The sequence below is a fragment of the Artemia franciscana genome, chromosome 10, assembly GCF_032884065.1.
Source record: "Artemia franciscana chromosome 10, ASM3288406v1, whole genome shotgun sequence".
In the NCBI taxonomy this organism is placed as follows: domain Eukaryota; kingdom Metazoa; phylum Arthropoda; class Branchiopoda; order Anostraca; family Artemiidae; genus Artemia; species Artemia franciscana.
Genome location: NC_088872.1, coordinates 47,907,012 through 47,929,203, shown reverse-complemented (window position 1 = coordinate 47,929,203; position 22,192 = coordinate 47,907,012). Strand labels below are relative to the sequence as shown.

Sequence of the window (22,192 nt, the reverse complement as noted above, 5' to 3'; positions counted from 1 at the left end):
TTGGAACTACAGACACACACCAGACCACACCAATAAAATCCGAAGAAAACCGTTGGGGAAGGTTTATTTAGTAACACAACGTTTTCTCCTCCTTTTTTACTCTTATCAAATCTAACAATCTTGTGCTTTTACCTCCTCTGTCCTTTCTCTACTGTCTATACAGCTAGGCTAGCCGTTATGTTAATACAGAGGGGCTAGGGAGAGGGGCTTGCTATTAGTTGAGCTAAGGATACTTAGAGAATTTAAAGATATCACCACAACCTAGGGGAATTCAATTGAGGTCTTCCTTGTTGAAGTTATAATCCCTCTAAGGTCCAAGCAAAACTTCTTCTTACTAAGAGAAATAATTGGAACTATGTTTCGAGTTGAACGGATTAATTTGTATCTAATCATTTATGGTTATTTGGAGTTCTTAGCTCACTTTTGAAGCCTTTAAATTCACTTTCTCACAACCCATTTGAACCCTTTTGACTGATCAAATAAAATTTAAAATAATAGTGGCCCCATTCCCGACCCAACTAGTGGAATTTACCTGATCAGGTAATTTAGATTGAAAGATTATAATACCACAGACTCGAGCCTTAACTAATTGTTCAAGTGTATTCAATCAGAAACATACAGTAGTCCTAGATTTTACCAACAATCCTTTCTTTTCTTGGTGACGACATTTGGTAAATAGAGACGATCTCCTTGGATAACTGCAGCACATGCCATACCACATCAATCAATTCCAACGAAAACCATTGGGGAATATCTATTCAATAGCACGGAATTCAACCTTTTCTTCTCCTTTTATTCTTATCAAATTTAACATTAAAATAAAGTTTTCTCCGAATTTTTAAATACCGATACGAATATATGGCCTCAATTAAGTGCTGCCAAAGTTTAGTTGCTTCCTCGGAGCCATTTGGTAAATTTATAGATTAAATTCAATATGTTAAGGAAGATCATTTAGTAAGGCAAGTTACCCAAAGTCTGCTTAAGGCAACAACTATAACTTAGAAAAGATGAAGGAACAAACCTCCTATATACCTCTTTACCTTTCTAGTCCTCAGAGGAGGACAGCCTTAATTGTGAAATTTTAACTGTGAAAAAACACCCTGAGCCTTGGCTATTCTACTTTAACATGTTTTACTGCTTCCGTCGTCTTTACTAATAATACTACCAAGGTAAGTGAAGCTGCTCACCTGATTAATCTTTAAGTTACGCAGCGTCACCATTTCGTCTTCACTTATTCCTAGCCTTTGTGACTCAGTCCTTTTAACATTAATTTTCAAACCTATTCTAGAACCCTGAACCCGAAAAACCTCCAAAAGTTAATTTGTTTTGTTAACACTTTCGTTAGGATGCTTAAATCATCAACATAGTCTAAGTGAAGAATAGTCCCCACCTCTTTAATTCCGTGATGTCCTTTGCTCCTTTGCGTCCTTTCATGGACGAAGTCCATCAAAATGATCTATATAAAGGGATATAGAGCAGAACCTTGTTTAACTTGTGATTTATTACAAAACCAGCTACTAACCTTATTTCCTTGTTTTAATCGCAGCCGTTTTATTCTTCTACATAGTATTAATCACTTTAATGCATTTGTCTGGCATAACATGCAAGGATAAGACCTTTTCTAAATCTCTTCAATCAACAGAATAGAACGCTTACTCATAATCTATATAACTGAGGACCAAAGGTGTTTGCCACCGAAGACACTTCTCAATTATTAACCTGAGAGTGAGAATTTGGTCGACGTATTCTTTACCTTTTCTAAAACCATACCGTTCTTCTCTTGAAACTTTTTCTACATCATCTCTCAGTCTCAAAGTATTATATTACTAAGTAATCTGCTACCTATAGAGACCAGATTAATGCCTCGATAATTAAGACAGTCACCCTTATTAGCTTTCTTATACAGTGGTTTAGATAAGGTTTTCCTAAAATCGTGAGGTACTTCCCTTTTTTAAAGCATCATATTCATAATCTTCAGTAACTTTCTAACCTCAGAACCACCATATTTAAGAAACACATATACCATACTATAAGCACCTAGAACATCATAATTTTTTAATCCTTATAGTACTGTTGCTAATCCTTCCTCACAAAACAAATATTCCTTCGCTTCCGAGGTATCACAAACTTTTTCATTTTACTCTATATCTTTTCGTGCATATGTATCACGGTTTAGCATATTTACATAATATTCATCATCTCTCTTTAACTCATCTCTCTTTAACTCTTTCCTTATCATTAATTATGGTCCCGTTCCTATCTTTAACTGGAAAAAGTCCAGATTAACTAGACCCTTTCAATCTATTAATATGCCAGCACAAGCTTCCAGATCTGCATCTTCCTGATTCTCTGCAATTTTATGCATGGCCTTTACTTCACACCTCCTTAACTCATGTTTTAGTGCTTTCTCCACTTTCTTTACATTTTATTTTGTTTTCATATGATCTATGACTCAGATTATGCTTGTATAAACCCCTTCTCCTCTATATTAAATATATAGCTTTTCTACTAATATTCCTAGCTGCAGTCTTAACTTCCTTCCCTAAAAGTAGTAATATGTTCAAGATGGGTATAAGCGCAAAGGTACCCTATTAATTCAAGCGACCAGCACCCTAATTACTTTCAGTGGCCAGTATAGCCACTATTCAAACGACACAACAAGATGTCTGTACACACGGCGTTATCTCTACTTCCAATTGATAAGAAAAATTCTTGGAAATGATTGCCAGCTGTTTTTCTCGGTGAAGTGGGTCTTCGGATACAAGCGGCCAGGTTCAGAGTACCCATTACGTAATCGTTGCTATAAAAGTTTGACGATAAGCTATTTAGGACCACAATTCCACATAAAAACTTGATTAGTTTACCATGTTTCAAGTTGGAAAATCCACTCTAATATTCTTTTAAAAAATGGATGGTTTTAAACTATTGCAACTGGATGGAGTTGAAAGCCACTGTGTGAAGACAAGAGCTCTGAATTTAGCAGTTGACTATCATTTGAGTGGGAGAGATGTTTATTAGATATATTCTATCACTGAGAAAATTTCAGTGGGATGACAAATACGTTTCGTAGTAAAAGTTATTATAATGAATATATCCAGACTACAACAAAGATTGAATGCAATCATGAAGCATATTGAGGATAACGGTTTGACTCTGCTCAAGAAAAAAGTGAGTATGTATTTTTATTTCATTTTTTGACAATAGAAAATTATTTATAATGGGTTTTTTTCTTTTGATTAGATATTTGAGTTGATTGTTCACTCCTTTCTTTAGGAAACCAATAGGCATTGAGAGTATTCACAAAGTAGAAACTTGCAAATTTTAGTTTAATCCATAATCAGCATTGGCAGTGTGAAGAATTACATATAGAAACAGAAAATCTTTAAGAATCTCGTAACATTGGAAAAGGGTCTGAATCAAAATGATCAATTTCAGATGTTAACCGTACAAAAGAAAATATTCTATAAAAAAAAAGCTTAAAATTAACATGGAAATGTTTCTCCAACTTTGGATTACTGTATGAGGCTTTCACGTTGTAAGTCAAATTAATTTACTTAATTTTTTACACATTCATTGAAAAAAATACCAATTGGTATTCCGGATTTGCTTCTAACACCACCTAAAACCATTCAGATTTCCTTGATGATTTTTCAGTCTCCATTTTTGTTAGAGCAGTCGACAATCTTTAAAATCCTGTCCGAAACAGACATAATTTATCTTAACATTACTCTATTACTCCTCTCTCTCTCTCTCTAGAAGTAAAAAGAGCATTTCAATTGTTCTTAAGTTAGTTTTGTTTGCTGGTGTGGGAGTCAATACATCGAAAAAATGTTCTATACATGTCTACTATGTTTATATACATTGGGCGGCTGGTGGTCATGTGAGATCTGCACTAAAGTTGATGACTTTACCGAAAGGTGTTTATCATGCAATCCATGTAAATTACATAGAAGATACGCTATACAGATGAAGGATTGCAATTCCTGTCTTGAAGTTGCCTTGTGACTCTCGCCCAAAAAGATATCTATGCTCCAATTGTTACTATGATAAGTGTGATCTGGCATGATTGAAAAAATCCGAAACGTGATTTCAGTTTATTTTCAAAGGAAAGGTATCGTCGTGAATTAAAATTCCCTAAGGAAAAAGAACTTGGAGCATGTTTAAATTGTAAAAACATTAAGAGAGTATAGTTTCTATGTCATCGTTGTCAGGACATTGATAGCTATAATCATAAGCCTACTGATTTTTACTTGGCTATTACAGAAAGTGATTCTTAAGATGAGAATATCATTTGTGAAATTACTTCAAATAAGGAAATAGAAACATGATGAATTTTACAATATGAATCATAATAGTATCATTGACTTTATAAAGATTTATAATAAAAATGAAGTTACTTTATATTGTAGAAAATGTAACCCTGACTTTGCTCGCCAGGATCTGTAAAAGCTGAATCCCAATGGTCAGTAACCACTAATCGTTGTCGATGACAACCACCTAAATGACAAAGAAGAAGAAGAAATCTAAAGGATAGAGGAAAAGATTTTTGTTCATATATGCTTTATTAATAAACAAATTCACAAACATTATAAAAATATTTTATTCTTAGAGCACTGAAGTCATTTTTCTACAGATATTACAGGATATTTTCTACAATGAAGTCATTTAATCGAGGCGTGTCTACATGAATGTTGAGAAATTCTTCGTAAGTATAATCAGGACATTGAAAAATAAAATATAGGAATGAACAAAAACCACAGCTTTTGGTTGACAAATCTTGTACTCGCTTATGATTCTGAATAATTGATTTCCCACTTCTTTCAAGCCAGTTTTTGATGTGATGTGTGTAGAATCCATTGACCAAGAGGATCAAAAAATTTTATTTTCTTCGCTGTTTGAAAGATTCATAGCCAATGCCCCATCTGTACAGTCGATAGACTACTGTTAAAAATGATAATGATATTGTTAGCACTATGAATATGTTTTAGGAAATTTGAGGGTATGCAGTAGGATTTGTATTTGGAAATTTATGGATACAAGTTACATTATTTATTTGATTACTGCTAATGGTGCCAAGTCTAATGGCCAAGTACCGTTAGGGGTAATTTCCCAATAGATTTCAAGTTGATTTCATGAGAATAACGCTACACTCTCCCTTTACGCTTTGGCAAAGGTAAACTCTAAACGTTCAGTGCCTGTTCGGACAAAACTCATATTTTGAGTACACAAAACTATGATACTGTGGCTTTTTGCGACCATCATATATGTTGTACCATTTCAAATAGTTGTGAATCTCGATCTGGGGATTGCGTTGTCCATTCCATTGTCAATTTTTCAAAGGATAAACTTTAAAGTGGAATTGCATTTACTTTACATACAAGAGAGGAAGGTCCTTGACTTACTTGACTTGAGTTTCCTGCCGGGCACCGCTCGGCGTAGAGAGTGACGTCTGCCTCCTCCATCCACTTCAGTCCATGGCGAGTATTTGCTCTTCACCCTGCCTGATTTTTGCCATCGTCAAGAACTCGGACAGGCTGTCAGACCAACGTTTCTTCGGTTGGCCGCGAGGTTGCTTCCAACCAGTTTTGATAGGGTCAAAGTTATTAATCATCTCTGCAGTTAGACGTGGTGGCATTTGAAGCAGATGCCCGAACCATCGTTAAGTTCGCTCGGCTGCTTGAGTCAAAAACCAAGACATGTTTGTGAGCTGCAGAAGCTTCTCATTGCTGACGAGGTCAGACCATCGTAGGCCCTCAATCCTCCTCAGGCTCTTTGCATGAAATACGTCTATTTTCTTGAGGGTTGCAGCTGATGCTTGCCATGTCTCAGCTCCGTAAAGCATCATAGAGCCGACTAGAGCGTTGAATATCCGCAGTTTCGTTGTGCGACTGATGTTTGGTTTTGGCCAAAGGTGAAGATTCAGTCTACTCATGACAGAAGACGCTTTAGATAATATCGCCTGCAGCTCGGGGAGAAGTGAGCCATTTGAAGAAATCATGGAGCCCAGGTAGGTGAAGTCTTTAACAACCTCGATGCAAGTGGTGCTATCCAGGCTAACTGGAGAATTAACAGCAGGAGAAGACAGGTCTATGGCCATAATTTTAGTTTTGTTTCAGTTTATATACAGTCCCACTTTGGCAGCCTCTTCTCGCAGAATTCGTAGCGCTTCCAGCAACTGCTCCATGGAGTCCGGTATGATCTCCAAATTTGAGCCCGAAGCTGAGATGTGAAGTTGTTTTTGTCATAACATAATCTATGATGACATTGAAGAGCTCTGGGGCCACTGCACATCCTTGGCGCACCGCTGTCGTGATTTGAAAGAACGGGCTGTGCCGACCATGTTTTTGTACACAGCTCTCTTTCCGATGGTGCTGCGCCTTGAGAAGTCTGCATTATTTTTCGGGTAGGCCAGTAAGCTCTAGAATCCACCAAAGAGCTGTCCGATCGACTGAGTCAAATGCAGCACGGAAGTCAACGAAGGCAATAAATACTTTCTGTTGGAACTCTGTGGTCTTCTCCACTATTTGACGAGTCGTGAAAATCTGCTCGATGGTTGAACGATCCGACATAAGACCAGCTTGCTCCCGTCGGTAGATTTTTCGAATGATGCTCCGACATCGATCCAGCAGGACTATTGAAAACAGTTTGCTAGGGACTGACAGTAGGGTTATTCCCCGGTAGTTGGAGCAGTCGCTTCTTGAGCCTCTTCTTTTACATAAGGGGATGATAACACCCTTCCGCCAATCCTCGGGAATTATCTCTGTTTTCCAGATTGTGGAGAACAGGGTGTGTAGAAACAGGAGCATTGCAGGACCTCCATATTTTAGCAGCTCTGAGTTTAAGCAACAGATACCAGCAGCTTTATTATTCTTGAGACTTTTTACTGCATGTCCAATTTCTGAGGGGCTGAAAGCCTCATCTGGAGGAACACTTGTTCCAGGTCTTTGACTGCAGAGTTGGCTGGGACTATCATTAGGAAGCGCAGACGGACCAGAATTGTTGAGGAGTGAACAGAAGAACTTACCCCTGATCCTATGCCGCTGGCATTATTTTGAAAAGCTATAGCAAGTTTTGAAGGGATTTAACCGTTGGTAAATGAAGAGTTGCTGTAGATACTTGAATCGTTGGCACTATCTTGTTGATTGGGGATTGTTTGAGGAACGAGCAGTTTGATACTATTTCAGAGGCTCTTAATTTTTCTATTGCCAAAGCAACAGAACTCATAACCTATTGTTTTCGCAAATGCAGTATTGCTTAGGCGAGATCGAGATTTGCATCGAGGGAAACATCAAATGTTTTCTCAAGATGAAATTGGACGGAGAGAGTTGTAACCTTATGTCAATTTTAACATTGGGAGGCATCCATTGAGTTATATTTGATATTTCATGATTCAGTTTACTAACTAAATTATGCTCCTTATTCACCATCCAAGTGAGTTCACCATCAGTATTCCTTCCTGCCATTGACTGACTCAGCTATAGCACCACTATCGGGTGTCTCACAAAATAACTAAAGTTCTTTCATTATCAGCACAACTTACCTTGCCAAAATATAATTATGCCGTCTAGCTACCACCGTTGGCTGTTTGAAAGGTTGAAGAACCTCAATGACAGCTTCCACAATGGACCACTCATTGTTGTTAAGTTTTAGCTCTCTGATTTTAGCGCCACGAATGCTTCGGTTGAAGAATTCTTGCAGTGTTTCTCTTCTGGCACAATACATTTCTATCATAATGAAAGTGCTATTCCATTGAATATTCATGTTCTTTGTGAGGGATTGGCCAAAATTAAATGTCCTGCAGATAGCTTCTAAGAGGTCATGGGATTTGGAAGGCACTTTCAGTATTCTAATTAGCTTTCGTATTTTTACCAGTGCTGCTCCCAGCGTCAATACTTCAGTAGAAACTCCTTATTGTCTTGGTACTGAGTTCTCATAATCACTGTCAGGGTCTGAATCATTTCATTCTGACCAAATTTTACTGTAATTACTGCAGTCAGTGTAACCCGTTTCTTCAATGTTATTATCTTCTACAATCAGGTCGGGAAAGTCACATTATTCAGCAGTGTCTATGTTATCATTAGATCCAGAACTGATCCGGAATTCTTCAGCGGGGTAGCTAGTTAACTTGGTTTCTGGATTCCTATATGTTAAGGGCATTCGACTTTTGTGCAAAGCATTAGTATCGCATAATGTTATCTTCTCTGCGGGTTTTTACTATATTAGCTCTTGAATCAGAAATTCTAAAGTAAACTTTTCGAAGAATTTTGAGCTTCTGTAGGTAAGTACTTACTGCACGAAGGATGTTGGCGCTATTGTGAGCAACTTTTAGTCTCTTAAAGTCAAACATTATAAATACTAAAGTCAGCGTGCCATTAGCATTTTTATTATGTAATGGGCTCTAATAACTGTAAAACCACACCCTGTTCTTAAAGATCAGCAGTCTAGGGTTAAATTAACTTTCTCGACTTTCTGGAGTTCAGCTTTTAGCTGATTGACTTTGACTTTCTTTGCTGTAACTAACTGTCTTGTAACAGTACGAGCTGGGGGGGGGGCTAGTAAGATCTCCAGTAAGCTTAGAAATTAGAGCCTTTGCTCCCAGTTTTTCCAATGTTGAGATAGGAAGCTGGTCAATACAATTTTTTTGCTGCATCATTTATTCAGCTTGTTGGTTCAGATGACTGTTTTTGTCTACTGAAGCTTCAACTTGAGTTCGAGTGGTTTCACAAGATGTGCTTGTCATACTAAGCTTAGGAAAGGCTGTGGAGTATAACTTCTAGGAAACAATATTTGTTTTAGGTTGTTCAACAATTTTGTGATAAGCCTTGAGGTGATTTTCAAACCACGTTGGAGACCTCCTTGTTGACTCTATGTCTTTACATTAACTACAGGTAATTGAATCCGCTGCCTTATTCATGTTCCCATACTGCTCCCAAAACTTGACTTTCTTCAATGGAGTGCCCACATCAAGTTTGGAGTCGGAATTTGACAATTCGCTACCAGATTTGATGCTATTTTTGACATCAGAAGTAGCATCTTCTGTAAAGTATATCATTAGTAATTGCATGGATTGGTATGGGTTTAACTAGATGCTTCTGTGATTGCAATGACAAAAATATTAACGGAAGAATTAAATCAGAATGATCGACTAAAAATAAGTATGAAAGGAGAAGGAAAAAATGCACCTTTTACGAAGTATAGTTTTATTCAATAAGCAAGCCGCAACCTCCCAAATCCTGGATCTGCCATTGTTTCTGAGTTGTCCAAATGAGAAAAATACACCTTTTAGTGAAACAATTAGATAATTCCAGAATATAGGGAAATGAAGATGTGAAGAATTTATATTTGATTCTCTTGTTCATCTGCTTGGTAACATGAGAAATGATTTCTTAGCTTACCTTCATGGATTGATGGATCTCCCAATGATGAGTTTTCTAGCAATAATTTTCAAATCTTTTCATCTTTCTAGTTACTCTCAAATTATTTCTGTATTTTTCAAATACCTGAAGTTTTTACTAGGATATTTTTGCTAGGATCCACTCACAAGACAGATAGCATGCCATTTCTTCGTATCTAGACAATTAACTGGGATGCTAGCCCTTAAATCTTAGTTAATAGAGCTTTCGACTATTTTTAACATTATTGTTATCATAAAACCTGCAGAGTACTGAAAAGTCGTTACAACTACAATGAGAGGATATCACGGCTATTGTCCCGCTCTAAGACTTCTGGTAAGGGTTTGTTGATTCTCTATGTCCCACATCTGGCCCTGGGGGAACTAAGGTCTAAGGTAAGGTAACATATCACAATACGGGAGCTTCTAATAGCCATTAAGCAAAGAGCTTAATTGCTACAAGAATTTATTCTGTTGATTTCAAGTTCCTTATTTGCGTTAAGACCAAAAACTAGGAGATCGATTTTTCGGAAAAAAAATTGTTTAATGTACTTTTTTCTCTTCAGCCTTTCTAAAACTCTTTGCAAAAAAAAATGTCCATTAAATTAGGCTTCCGGTTTAGTCTCAACGTGACCCCCTCCCTCCAAAAACTCTTTTAAAGGCTTTATATGAAGTTTTAATCAGATTTCATGAAATTTACAACTTATTGATGGATTTAAAAATATAAGGTGGAGTAAGAGAAATCAATTAAAATCGTTTTACTGCTGATGAATTAGGTTTGAATCGCTTAGAAGCTGCTGTTGAAGCAAATGTGGGTTTTTCCATTAAATTTGTGACAAAAAGCCGTTAATCCCCTTTGTATCCCTGACCATGGAGCCTTTCGAGGGGGAACAAGTGTATTGTTATTCCATTTTGAATTGTATTTTGTATTATATTGCATTGAATAATGAACTTCTAAACTTCTAGTCAAAAATTTACACACTTCACTTAGCTGTGCTTTGGGTGCTGCTAAGCTATTCATCAATTCTGCTTTTTTAACTGGTTGATGGAAATTAAAATATGGACTAAGAAGGAGTAATTGCACTCTACAGACTGTTTGCAAAGAAAACAAATGAATTCATTCATTACAAGCCTTTATTTACCATTGAGGCTTTGGGACACGCGTCACCTGAATCACACTTACACACAAAATTTTATATGGCAGAATTTATATTTTTGTTCATAATAACAGATGGATGAAGGCATTTTCACAGAAATTGATTCATACTTGAAACGATCGAACAAGTATAACGAAATACTAGAGGTTAAATAGGGTCTGAAAAGAAGCCAAAAGTGGTTTGGAGAAAAATGCTCCGCTGTCCCATAGCACATGCCTAGGGTAATTCAATGTTGAATATAGCGACATCTAAATAAATAATACTATAGATACCAACATTAAAAGCAAATATTTAAAACTACAACATAGGTTTTTCTAAACACACAAAGACGCTGAAATGGAAGGAGATAAAGGATTGCATGAGAGGAAAACAGCTGTAGATTTTCTTTATAAAACTATGGGTAATTTTATCTAATGTTGCGCAAGTTATCTAGATCAAAACACGCTCCAGATTTTTTCTCATAGAATGATTAGTAGGGTAACTCCCAGTAGGCTACTCAGACATTGCCTGTTCTTTGACAAATGTTTTTCATAAGATGGAGTTTATTTTTGGCCACATTAAAAGGAATACTATCAAATTCTGAAAACTAACTGTAAGAAAGTCTAAAATACCATAGGCTACTTATACCATTCCTAAAAGTATGATCTGGGCTCTAGGCCTATGTTTTTTTTACATTATTAGATTAGGAGTAAAATGAAATTATACAATTTTAGAAGGAATAAAAGTAAGAATTTCTAAAGTGATTTTCAGACTTTACAGAGTTGCCTTTTGAGGGGGGCAAATTCTACTTGCACATGGTGTTTTTGAAGTTAGTTAAAATTCCCCCTAAATATTATGTCATATTTTCACATTTGCCACATAGCCTTAATATTACTGGTATCAAACAGTTCATGGTAATGAACTGTTGCAAGAAGTGACCCAGCTCAATAGTAAATGAAATTCTAAAAAATAGAATTTTGATATTACTAGATATATCAAAAGAATCAAATTTTTATGCTGATTTTAAATTTTTTAAGTTTCATCAAATTTAGTTTTCATCATCAAAAGTTACAAGCCTGAGAAAATTTGCCTTATATTGGGAAATAGCAGAAAATGCCACCTAAGAGTCATAGGATCTTGACAAAAATCAGACCATTGCATTCAGCATATCAGAGAATGATATTGTAGAAGTTTCAAGCTCCTATCTTCAAAGATGTGGAACTTCATATTTTTTGCCAGAAGACCAATTATGGGTCCATGTTTATTTGTTTGTTTTGTTTTTTTTTTCTCAGGGGTGATTGACACTGAGGAGGGAACAGCCCCTTTGATTTAAGTTTTAATGTTGCTCTTTACTTTCAGTTTCAAAAACTTGTTTTATTTTATTTAATCATGGTAGTAGCAGTAGTAGTAGTAGTAGCAGCAGTAATTATTTGTATTATTTTTAATAGCACTACTAATACTATATCAGTAATACTACTATACTAATACTGGCATTGGTAGAATCAGTAAAAGTAAAAGCAGCAGTAATAATAGCAGTAGTAGCATGTATGTATTGCCTTTTGGTCAGTTGAACATCCCAATGTATAATATTGCTAATATGTCTAAATCTGGAATCTGTATATATTTTCTATCTTTTGATTTAGTTCAACTCTCCCCTCAATGTTTCCTCAGATGTTCATTTCAATATTCTCAGCCTTGACAGTACTTGCTACATAAGCAGAAGTTTTAGTTGTAGTAATGGCAGTAGTAATGCAGGTAATTGTAGGTAATAGAAAAGTTGATACATTAGGATAGAGCAGGGCTCTGGTCTTATCAGGTAAACCATGAATTTTGGGCACAGAATAGCCTCTTGGTTAAAACTCATTATAAAATTGTTAGGTTTTGTGTAAACTCTTTTTCATTGCTTCTAAATTAGTTTTTGTTGCCTTTATGTATTTGTCAGCAGGATCAAAATTAAGTTTTCTATAAGATGTGGTATCCAAAATGATGATTTTCATTTGTTGTTCAAAATCACATTCATTTCAATATCCTCAGCCTTGGTATTACTTGCTACAGAAGCAGCAATTTTAACAGTAGGTAATAGTAGTAGTAGCAGTAGTAGTTATAATAGTGGCAGCAGGAGTGGTAGTTGTAGTAGTTGCAGTAGCATGCAAATATTGCCTTTTTTGGTGAATTGATCATCTCCCTTATCATTTCCTGAAAGTTTTGTATTGATATGCTCAGTCATTCCTTGGTTATACCCTTTTGACTACTCTTTGGCACATAATGTGTTTTGATTTAGTTTAGCATTATCTGAAAAGCTCACATGATTTTTTTTTTTTGTCTTTTTGGAAAGTAAAGGCTAAACATGCCCACCTTTCTCAATAACATATAGTACAGGGAAACAACAAACAAATTGCCCAACATACAACCCTACACCTGAGTTGTGTGTGGCTGCCCTCCAATAACTTGTGTCTTAAAAAGTCAAAAGAGACTTTTTAGTGTCCTAAAATGGGAACTTCCAGTTTCTAATTAAATGAGCTGTATCAGAAATCTACAACCACCCATTCTGCAAAAACCTTATATGCCCCATGCATAACTGTCAACCCCTGGCTATGGAGGGTTGTGTCAACTGTGTGGTCATTTTGTATGTACTTAGGACTATTTTGAGCAAAATGGCTGTCTCAAAATTTTGTATCAGATGCATTTCGGGTATCTAGGGCATCAGCAGGGGGGGGGGGGCTAGCTTCCCATCATCACTTTTGACTCTTAAGAAACTAGAGCTTTCAATTTCCAATCTAACGACCCTCCTGTAAAGTTTATATGACCACCCCTTCCATGATAACCTTATGTGCCCCTGGAGCATAACTTACAGCCTTTGTCCAAAGGCTCTTGAGGCTGTTTCATACGTAAATGCCTTGTTATATGGTCTTCGGACTATTTTGAACAAAGTAGCTATCTCAGTATTTCTATTGGATGCATTTGGGGAAAAGAGAGAGTGGGGGGCTAGTTGCCCTCTGATTACTTGACTCTTAAAAACAACACTATAACCTTTGATTTCTAATTGAATGACCTGCCTGCAATGTTTATACTACCTTCTTCTCCATGAAAACCCTTGCATGCTAATAATGGGCAACTAGTATAACTTATTGCCCTTGCCCTGAGGGATTTGGAGGGGGTGGCTGTCATCCCCAATGACAAAATTATGGGGTCTTTTTGACTATGCTGAATAAAATGGGTTTCTAGAAGTCTTCTGTTGTTTGGGGAAATGATGGTCAGGGGGAGGGGGCTGTTAACCCTCCAATCATTTTTGACTTAATTAGGGCACTAGTATTTTGAATTTCTAAGCAAATCAGCCCCTTTTGAAGTTTTTACAACTGCTCTTATACAAAGTGCCTTAGTCACAAACAAAGCACACATTTTGCATGAAACCTTAAGGTTTTAAGTTAATAGACTGACCATTTTTACAGACCCAGGAAGAAACATTTGCTCTTTTGTCAATAACATATATGATATTTAATGATGGGATACCTGCATAATTTACAGCCCTTGCCCCAAGGTCTATCCTCAATCCAAGAAGCATGTTTTTTGACCGTTGAACTATTTTGAATGAAATCAATGTCTCAAAACTATGATTTGACGTCTACGGGGGGAAAGGGGGGCAGGGTGGTTACCCCCCAATCATTTTGCCTCTTAGAAGGGATACTTGCTTTTTAATTGTGAAAGAAACTTATTCTTTTTTTAATGATTGAAAGTATAGAATGCTACTAAGATTTATTGCACAGAAATTAGATGTATATAAAGCCATATCAAGCTCAAAATACTGAGAAATCAGTTATAATAATAATAGTTATTTATTTATGCCCTCTATACATACATGAATGTACACAGAGAAGTATAGAAAATAAATGAAAAGAAAACTGAAAACTGCATATTACACTCTTGACAAAAAGAACAACAATAAATAGATTGTAATAACTCATGAATATATAATAAATATTGTATAATGTGTAGTGACATATGTCATGTGAAATAGTAGCAATTAAGGTAAAGACGTACACAAATATCCTCCACAACAAAGGTGCTACTGTCCTATAACTCTTTGCTCTGTTTAGTACGTACACAAGTATCCTCCACAACAAAGGTGCTACTGTCCTATAAACTCCCTGCTCTCGTTAGTACGTACACAAATATGCTCCACAACAGAGGTGCTGCTGTCCTATAAACTCCCTGGTCTTGTTAGTACGTATACAAATATCCTCCAAAACAGAGGCGCTGCTGTCCTATAAACTCCCTGCTCTTGTTAGTAAATTTTAGCTTCTTCTTTAGAGAGAGCAATTGTATAATTGATCTGTTTGACAACAGAAATTCGTAACCCAGCTGAATTGATTTCTTTCAGTTTAAAATTATTTACTAATCGAAACTAGGTTTAGCATAAAAAGCAGAGGATGAAAACCCTTGTAATTTACACATGTATAGGCTTGAATGTTCTTCTTTACTTTCATAAGAAAAGATTTTGATTTACTAAAATGTAAAGTAATCTATTTGATATTATGTTTCCATGATTCAGCAAGTAATGTCTGGAAGTTATTGCTTGCTTCAATGATAGTTGAATGCAATTGTTGAAAAAGAAATTGCAATAAAGGCTTTCAAGTAAATAATCCTGATATAAATTCTGCTGTTGGAAGTAGGAGCAGAGAAAAAGCAGTAAAATCAAAATAAATACTAAACTAAATACTGTAAACAGACATTTTGGCTGATGGGAATGATTCACAGCCGAAAATTATGTAGCACTAGTGATTCAAAATATTCCTGCAATTTATAGGAGTTAGAATTAGCTGCTATTTTGGGAAGCGATGTCATCCAGGTCATTTGTCTTGTCCAGTAAGAGGAAGGCAGGGAGTTAATTTCTCAAGGCGGTGCAAAATTATTTCATCCAGAAATTTCTTTTGCAAGTCTTTTTTCTCTCTTTTTTCTTCATCCTCATCTATATGCACATGAAAAAAAATAGGTTTTTTATGTCATCTTTTAGCCAAATGGTAGAAAATATGATGACGTTTTGATGACACAAAGATAACAATGTAGTATTATTTGCTACCTTTATGAAGTCTGAGGAAACTCAGAATTTTTATTGGATGTCTTTAGAGGGAGGGCATCTAAAAAGAGTATGTAGGGGGTCTGGTTGCCTTCTGATCACTTTCCAACATGCCCTGAGAGTTTCTTACAAACCTTGAGCCTTTCTATTGTTCAGGGCTTGGAGGGTCTGTACACCTAAACTAGTTAATAAGTTCAATGTCAGACCCCTTCCCCCCTGTTTTTCCTTAAACTTGCAAATAGCGACCAAAAACATGCAAATACTCCAATATTATGTCATTTTCTCTTTTAAATAAAGTTACATTTGCAGCAATACTTTTCTCAGAAAAAAGGTTTTCCTGTGCAAACCTTAGTTTATGCCCCCATAGAATATCTTGAAAATATGAAAAAAAATGAGTAATACAAAATGTCATAAAATCAGACACTATCGGCTACAGAGCACTTTTCACAAAAGTTTTTGTTATAATCTGGAACAATAAGGATATCCAATAGCTCTAAACGTTGTCTAAATTTGCAGCTGAACGTGACCCTAGTAAAAGAAGAGTAAAAATTGTCAAAAATGCTGAGCTCCTCAACATAATTGATGCAGGTGCGGAATCAGATGACTCAGATTTTCAGCTTGAAGAAGAAGCAGAAAGTGAAGAAGATGACTCCTCATCTGAAGCATCTTCAGACAGTGAATCAGGTAAGCAGTGTCTTTTCGAATAATTTTAATTAATTTTAAGTCCTATTCCTCTATATTAGTTAAAGAAAATAAGTGTGGTGGTACTAAACCTTCAGGGTGTAAACTGTTGGTACTGACCTCTGTTTCGTGCCCCTCCATCCAGGAAGTCCAATGGGGGGCTGGGGGCCAGCCATCCTGTGCTTTCGCAAACCCTTCCAACTTACCTTCCCTAGATTTCTCCAGGTACTTACTTAGAGCTGGGCCGACTTTGGCTGAGCTTACAGAGTCAAACCACTGACCCCCGTCGCAAACCAAACAACCAGCCACGCCAGGGATCGAACTCGTGCCCCCTGGACAAAGGATTCCCAACCCAGCGCGCCAACCACTAAGTCAGGACAACTGCAATATTAGTTAGAAGGAAAGTCCATTGTTTTTTTCAAACTAAATGGTTGTTTGAGAACTATGTGCTTTAACTTCTTTCTTTACCTGTAAATAAAAAGAAACATTTCGTTGCTCAAAATTTAGAAAAAATAGAACAACAATCAATTTTTCCGGGAAAACTGTGTATGAAGCAAAAAAATATAGATTACTCTTTGAACAAGCTAAAACTAATGTATTAGTTTCATGTACAGATAGGGAAATAGGAATAAATTTATGTGGAGAGGGTTCAAAACAAAAAGTAAATCTACTAGACCGCTGTTGGTCAATTTGCTTGGGATCAGCATGCCTCCTCCCTTTTCTCAGATGTGTCAGGCCCTTTTTCCAGATGTCTATCTACCTGTCTGTCTTTCCAGTTTGGACCTGGAACACATACCAACACATGGTTGTAATAATTTACCCAACTTTTATCGGAAATATGACTATGCACATCAGTATCAGCCCTGTTTGATTGGAATCGCCATCACAGGATGTTTGGGTCATTTTTACAATCATTTTACAATTTCTCCACTTGTTGTGCTTGTATATTCTCGACAGTATGATAGAATTCTTTTTTGGCATACCGAAAGCACTGACAAACCAGTCCAGAGCGGGGCTTGTCGCAATCCTTCTACATTGGTACCAGAATTTGGATCTCTTCTTAAAGAATTTGACAAGTGGGTTATCGCATCCTTTTTTACGAGTGTAGGGGGGAAACACTTTTGCCACTGACACAGAGGCTGATTCCGCCAACTTCATCAAATGTACGAATTTGGAACAAAAGATATTCAAAGCTATTCTGTCTTCACTTTGACCATGAGCAAGCAGGTGGAACGGTACTTTAATTTTAGCAAGAGGCAAGTCAAAGGTATTTTTGTACAAGGATTGATCTACTCTTTGCCAATAATTATTTGTGAACCATGGTCGAACGGCGTATCACTTGCGTATCGAAAATCGTACTAATAAGCTACTTCTAAGATGATTGCTACAGTTGTATATTTGATTGTGGATAATTCGCCCTTTTTTCTGTCTTAAAAATTTTTATTTTCGACTGTATATAACATGTTCTTTTTTTTTTCTATCCTCTTCTCTGACCATGACGGATAGCACTATTTGTATTTTCTATGTTTGTGTCTAGATTTAAGGTGTAAATTCCGTGAGAAGTTAAAGTATGGGTACTAATATTTTATCACATAAATTTCTTAACTAAGTATGTTTTCTTTAAGACCAAAGAGTGCGTGTTGCTTAAAAGAGTGAGCACTCGCGCTATTGTCGACAAAAATATCCTAAAGGCCATCTAGCATTCAGCTAAACTTAGCATTTTTTTAAGTGAAATAATAAGAATAATTAATTTTATTTGTGGAGTTGCTAAAATTAGTGTTATATTAAGTGTCTGATCTCGTTTCCCAATTGAAGAACGATTACAAAACTTGAAAAAATACTAAATGTCACCAAACGCTAGGTGGCGATGATGGTTTTCCCCGAAAATGGTGCCAGTTTTCGCTCTTGTAAGTTACCCATTCTCTTTATTTTAAGACCTTAAAGTACCAAGGGTAGTGAAAATCGGGAACTTACACAACCGTATATCATAGGCAGCGCAATAGCGCTGCCTTAGTAGGAAACGATGTTGGCACAATGTATTATTTATTTATTTTTTGCTTGTTGTAGACCAAGGTACTTAGTATAGAAAGAGTGGTTGAAGAAACTTTGATTTTATAATAGTCAAAAGTGGTAAAAAAAAATTAAAGATTAAATAGCTATTAATACTGCTTCTACTATTGTTACTACGACTACTAATACAGCATTAACACTTCAACTACTTCTCTTACTAAAACTGCAACTACTGTGATACTGTTACTATTAAGACAAATTCTACGAAGGTAAAATTTGAGAGAATATTGATGGCAAATTTGAACAAACAAAAGACACTATGTCCATTTACATTATCGGAGTAGCATATCTTAAACAGGTCCATCAGGTATCTAAAAAAACCCATAAACTCAGGTATCAGGTTAAACAGGTATCTTTAACAGGTCCCCTACATATCTTACCATTGGAACCAAATTCGTTTTACCATCAAATACACTGGAAACAAATAATAGATACACCAAGTAGCAAAAGTTGCTAACCCTTCATTGCCGAAGGTGATTATTACCTAACAGCCGACTGTTGCTTCCAAGTCCTCTATATTTCTCACAATTTGTATCGACCTAGATTTCGTTTCAGTGTGTACCTTACTACTGAAGTTGTCAACCCCTTGAAACTTTCAAACTGGTATACCTCATGAAGAAATTTTTTGTATCAAAAAATGGATGCCACATCAGCTCATATCACTGGATCTTTCTAACGTCACCACTTAGAAAGAAGCAAAAGATAAGCTCCAATTCCTTTAGCAATGAGAGAACTTTTAAAGTTTATTAGACGCATCTGATACCATTTCTCTACCGCAATCCCAAGTCCGAATAACCGAATGATGAACTCAGCTGGAATCACGAACAGAATTGGGTAGATACAATAGATGGCAGCACTTTTTGACCCATGGGAAAATGCCACATTTTTGTGTCAGTAAATTTTTCTATTTATCACTCAAAGAAGATATATTCGCTGTGGGGCCGGGTAACTGCCGCATATATTTAACACTTATAGATTTAGTCCATCTTCAATTTGAAAGTGGTGCCTGCCTGCTTGCCTGCTAGAACGGACCTTTCCACTCGAAAGCAGAAACATGGTTTGATGAAACGAAAGCTTGCCTGCACAACTTCAGATACTCCTCTCTGACATAAGCTATACAACTCCACTTCACTTCGCACACCATAGGTTTTGGCTCGTGGACAAGCAAAAACCATTCTTTTTGGCGCCAGGCAAGAGTTCTGTGGAGCTTTCCAAAATGTAATATCATATTCGTCAATCTGGTCCACACTTTCCGTAAAAACCCCACAGGTTAGACCTTTACCAGTTTCCAGGAATAAGCTGAGATCGGCCGCATGAAAAAAAAAAAAAAAAAAAAAAAAAGGACAAAACCAAAGTGTTTCTCTCGCAATACAATTAATTTAAAAAACTTTCTTCACAAAATAGGTTTTCAAAGAAAAGCAAAGGACTCCATTGAACTAAAATTGAACGAAAATAAAATAATTCACCATGCGTAAAACTACCACAAATCAGCATCAATAAATAAAAGAAACTAAAAAAGAACAGAAATCAGATTAAATAACCGAGTCAAATTCAACCGAGCAAAAATTAAAATAGTAGAGGTAGTAATACATTAGAGTAGGGCTCAAAGCCCTTACGCCTTCTCAAGACCAGAAAATAATTCACACTTTACTGAAAAAGTACAAATGAATGTTTATTGTCAGTTTAATAAATATATGCTGATATTCATTCCTTAAAGTCTTAATAACTTTTGATTTATTGAAGGTAAAAAATCTAAAACATTTAAATGTATTTTTTTCAATGAAGTGCAAATTATTTTATAGCACTGAGATGGCATAGGGGCTGTAAGCCCTATTGATGTTAATTTGTGCCCCTTTCGAGTTTACGCTTGGTAGATTATTTTATTTTGTCACATTTCTAGTTTAATCGAGTTCTTTACTTTTCTTTGAAAAACTTGTTTTGTGGACCTAAATCAACATCTAAAAAAATTGTGAATTTGCTTTTTAATGAAAAAGACTTCTATATGCAGTTATGCAGTTTTATTAGTAGCAGAAACCAAATTCAAAGAAAAGAAAGATGGGTAAAAATCAGCCAAAAATAAGCTAAATCATGTGGTGCCAAACAGCTTAAGAAGGGCTGGATTTCCTTCAAAGATATAGTTATCTTCTTGAATCAAGATATGTCTAATGTCGGTTACTATGGATAAAAAGCATTGTCAGATTTATTTAATTAGTTTTGCTTCATTTACTTTTACAACTTAGTGTGGCAACACTGACAAAGAAGTGGTTCTGCCTTAAAAAGCTTCATAATTTTGAAATAACGTACAAAACAAAATCTTCGGAAATCATAGCTTGGAGGTTATAACTAAGATGGGCTTAGGGGGCAGACTGAATGGTTTTACTTTGTGGTCTTTGATATCTTAAACTACTTTTATACCTGTATTTGCTACTATTTTTAATATTTTACGTTTGTGAAGTAAATTGACATAATTTAAGTCGCGAGAATCTTGATCCAACTATTGCAGGGGAGTTTGGCTCCCCTGTATGTGTGAGAGCTGTGTGCTAACTTATATATAGGGATCAATAGTAGGGGAGTTTCTCTCTAATATCAATATAAACCTGGTTCAGTCTGTGATGAAAGACCAGAGAAGAAGCACCCATATCCAAAAATATACTTTCTCCAAAGGTTTAATCCTCCCCATTATCCCCTCTAGATAAGTCCTATAAATCCTCATCCCTCCTAAGACTCCGAGCTATGTACAGCTATATTCCTGGAAAGGTTTTATAAACTGTTCGTACTTTTAGATGAAGAAGAAGATGAATTGGAAGAAGAAGAAGTAGAGCCAATAAAGGAAAAATCTGAAGCGCAGATGAAAGAGAACTCTGAAAAGCTTGTAAGATATTTAGTACATAGATCCTGTTATGTGTTGGGCAAATATACTAGTTCAATCATTTCAAAACTTCAAAAAATATATGTTTAGCTTCCTAATTCGAGTAAGAGGTGTCACAATTCACCCCATGTAAAAATTAAATAAGAATTATGCTACTTGCCGAATGATATAATTTAATATGAACTTGACCAGTGAACCACTTTTGAACTTTTGAAAGTTTTGGTCTTGAACTTTGGGATACTTCTATTGGATGCTAATTTCCCAACAATAATCTTCGTAGCCCCTTAGAGAGATCATTTTGAGTGGATTTTAGTTGCAATTCAAAATTCATATTTCTTTTCTCAAAATAACTGGTCGTTTTTTTTTCATTTTTTGAATATAAATATACTTGATTTACTGAAGGTTTATAATCCAACTGGTATTTCCTGAAATATTTCTATGCATAAGTTCCTACAATGCTTTATAAGGCTCGTACTTACTCTTATCTCTCGAGCTAGTAATCTTATTTAAGTCAAGTTGTCAAATATTACTTTCTAGTCTTGTTGTTATTTGTATCTTATACACTTAAATCACAGAGAGAAAATATTACATATTATTTTTATATATATAGATTTGTGGTAGCAGTTATAGTTGTCGTTATAAACCTTATGCCGCTCCGAGGTTCATATTGTTTTAGATCTTAACCGTTTTGTTTTTAATTTTATCTTGAAATTTTGATCTGATACTAAACGGGGTCAAAAGGGCATGCAAGAACGAGAAAAGTCCGTTGGTTGCCCTCTCATGGGTTTCGACACTGACAAATTACTTCTGATCTCGGAGTTTTTGGTTAAATGAGATCTCTTGCATCCTTTTTTGATCAGCCATTCATTATGACGAAGCCAGGGAAGAAAATTGCGCATTAGTCACTCATAGCTCTTTACTAAGTAATTAGCAAAACATAGTGTTAGAAAGAAAGCCAATTTTTTGACAAA

General features: G+C 35.9%; 1 protein-coding gene across 1 annotated transcript in view; it reads left to right on the top strand.

The window, feature by feature from the left end:
• The first annotated feature begins 10,824 nt into the window (after window positions 1–10,824).
• The window catches only part of LOC136032290 (PHD finger protein 14-like), a 34,237-nt gene continuing 22,869 nt past the window's right edge, over window positions 10,825–22,192 (top strand). The window contains exons 1-3 of the mRNA XM_065712561.1: window positions 10,825–10,948; window positions 16,118–16,285; window positions 21,136–21,224. Of these exons, the coding sequence (XP_065568633.1) occupies window positions 10,885–10,948; window positions 16,118–16,285; window positions 21,136–21,224 (321 nt within the window). The 5' untranslated portion in view covers window positions 10,825–10,884. The remainder of the gene's footprint in view (window positions 10,949–16,117; window positions 16,286–21,135; window positions 21,225–22,192) is intronic.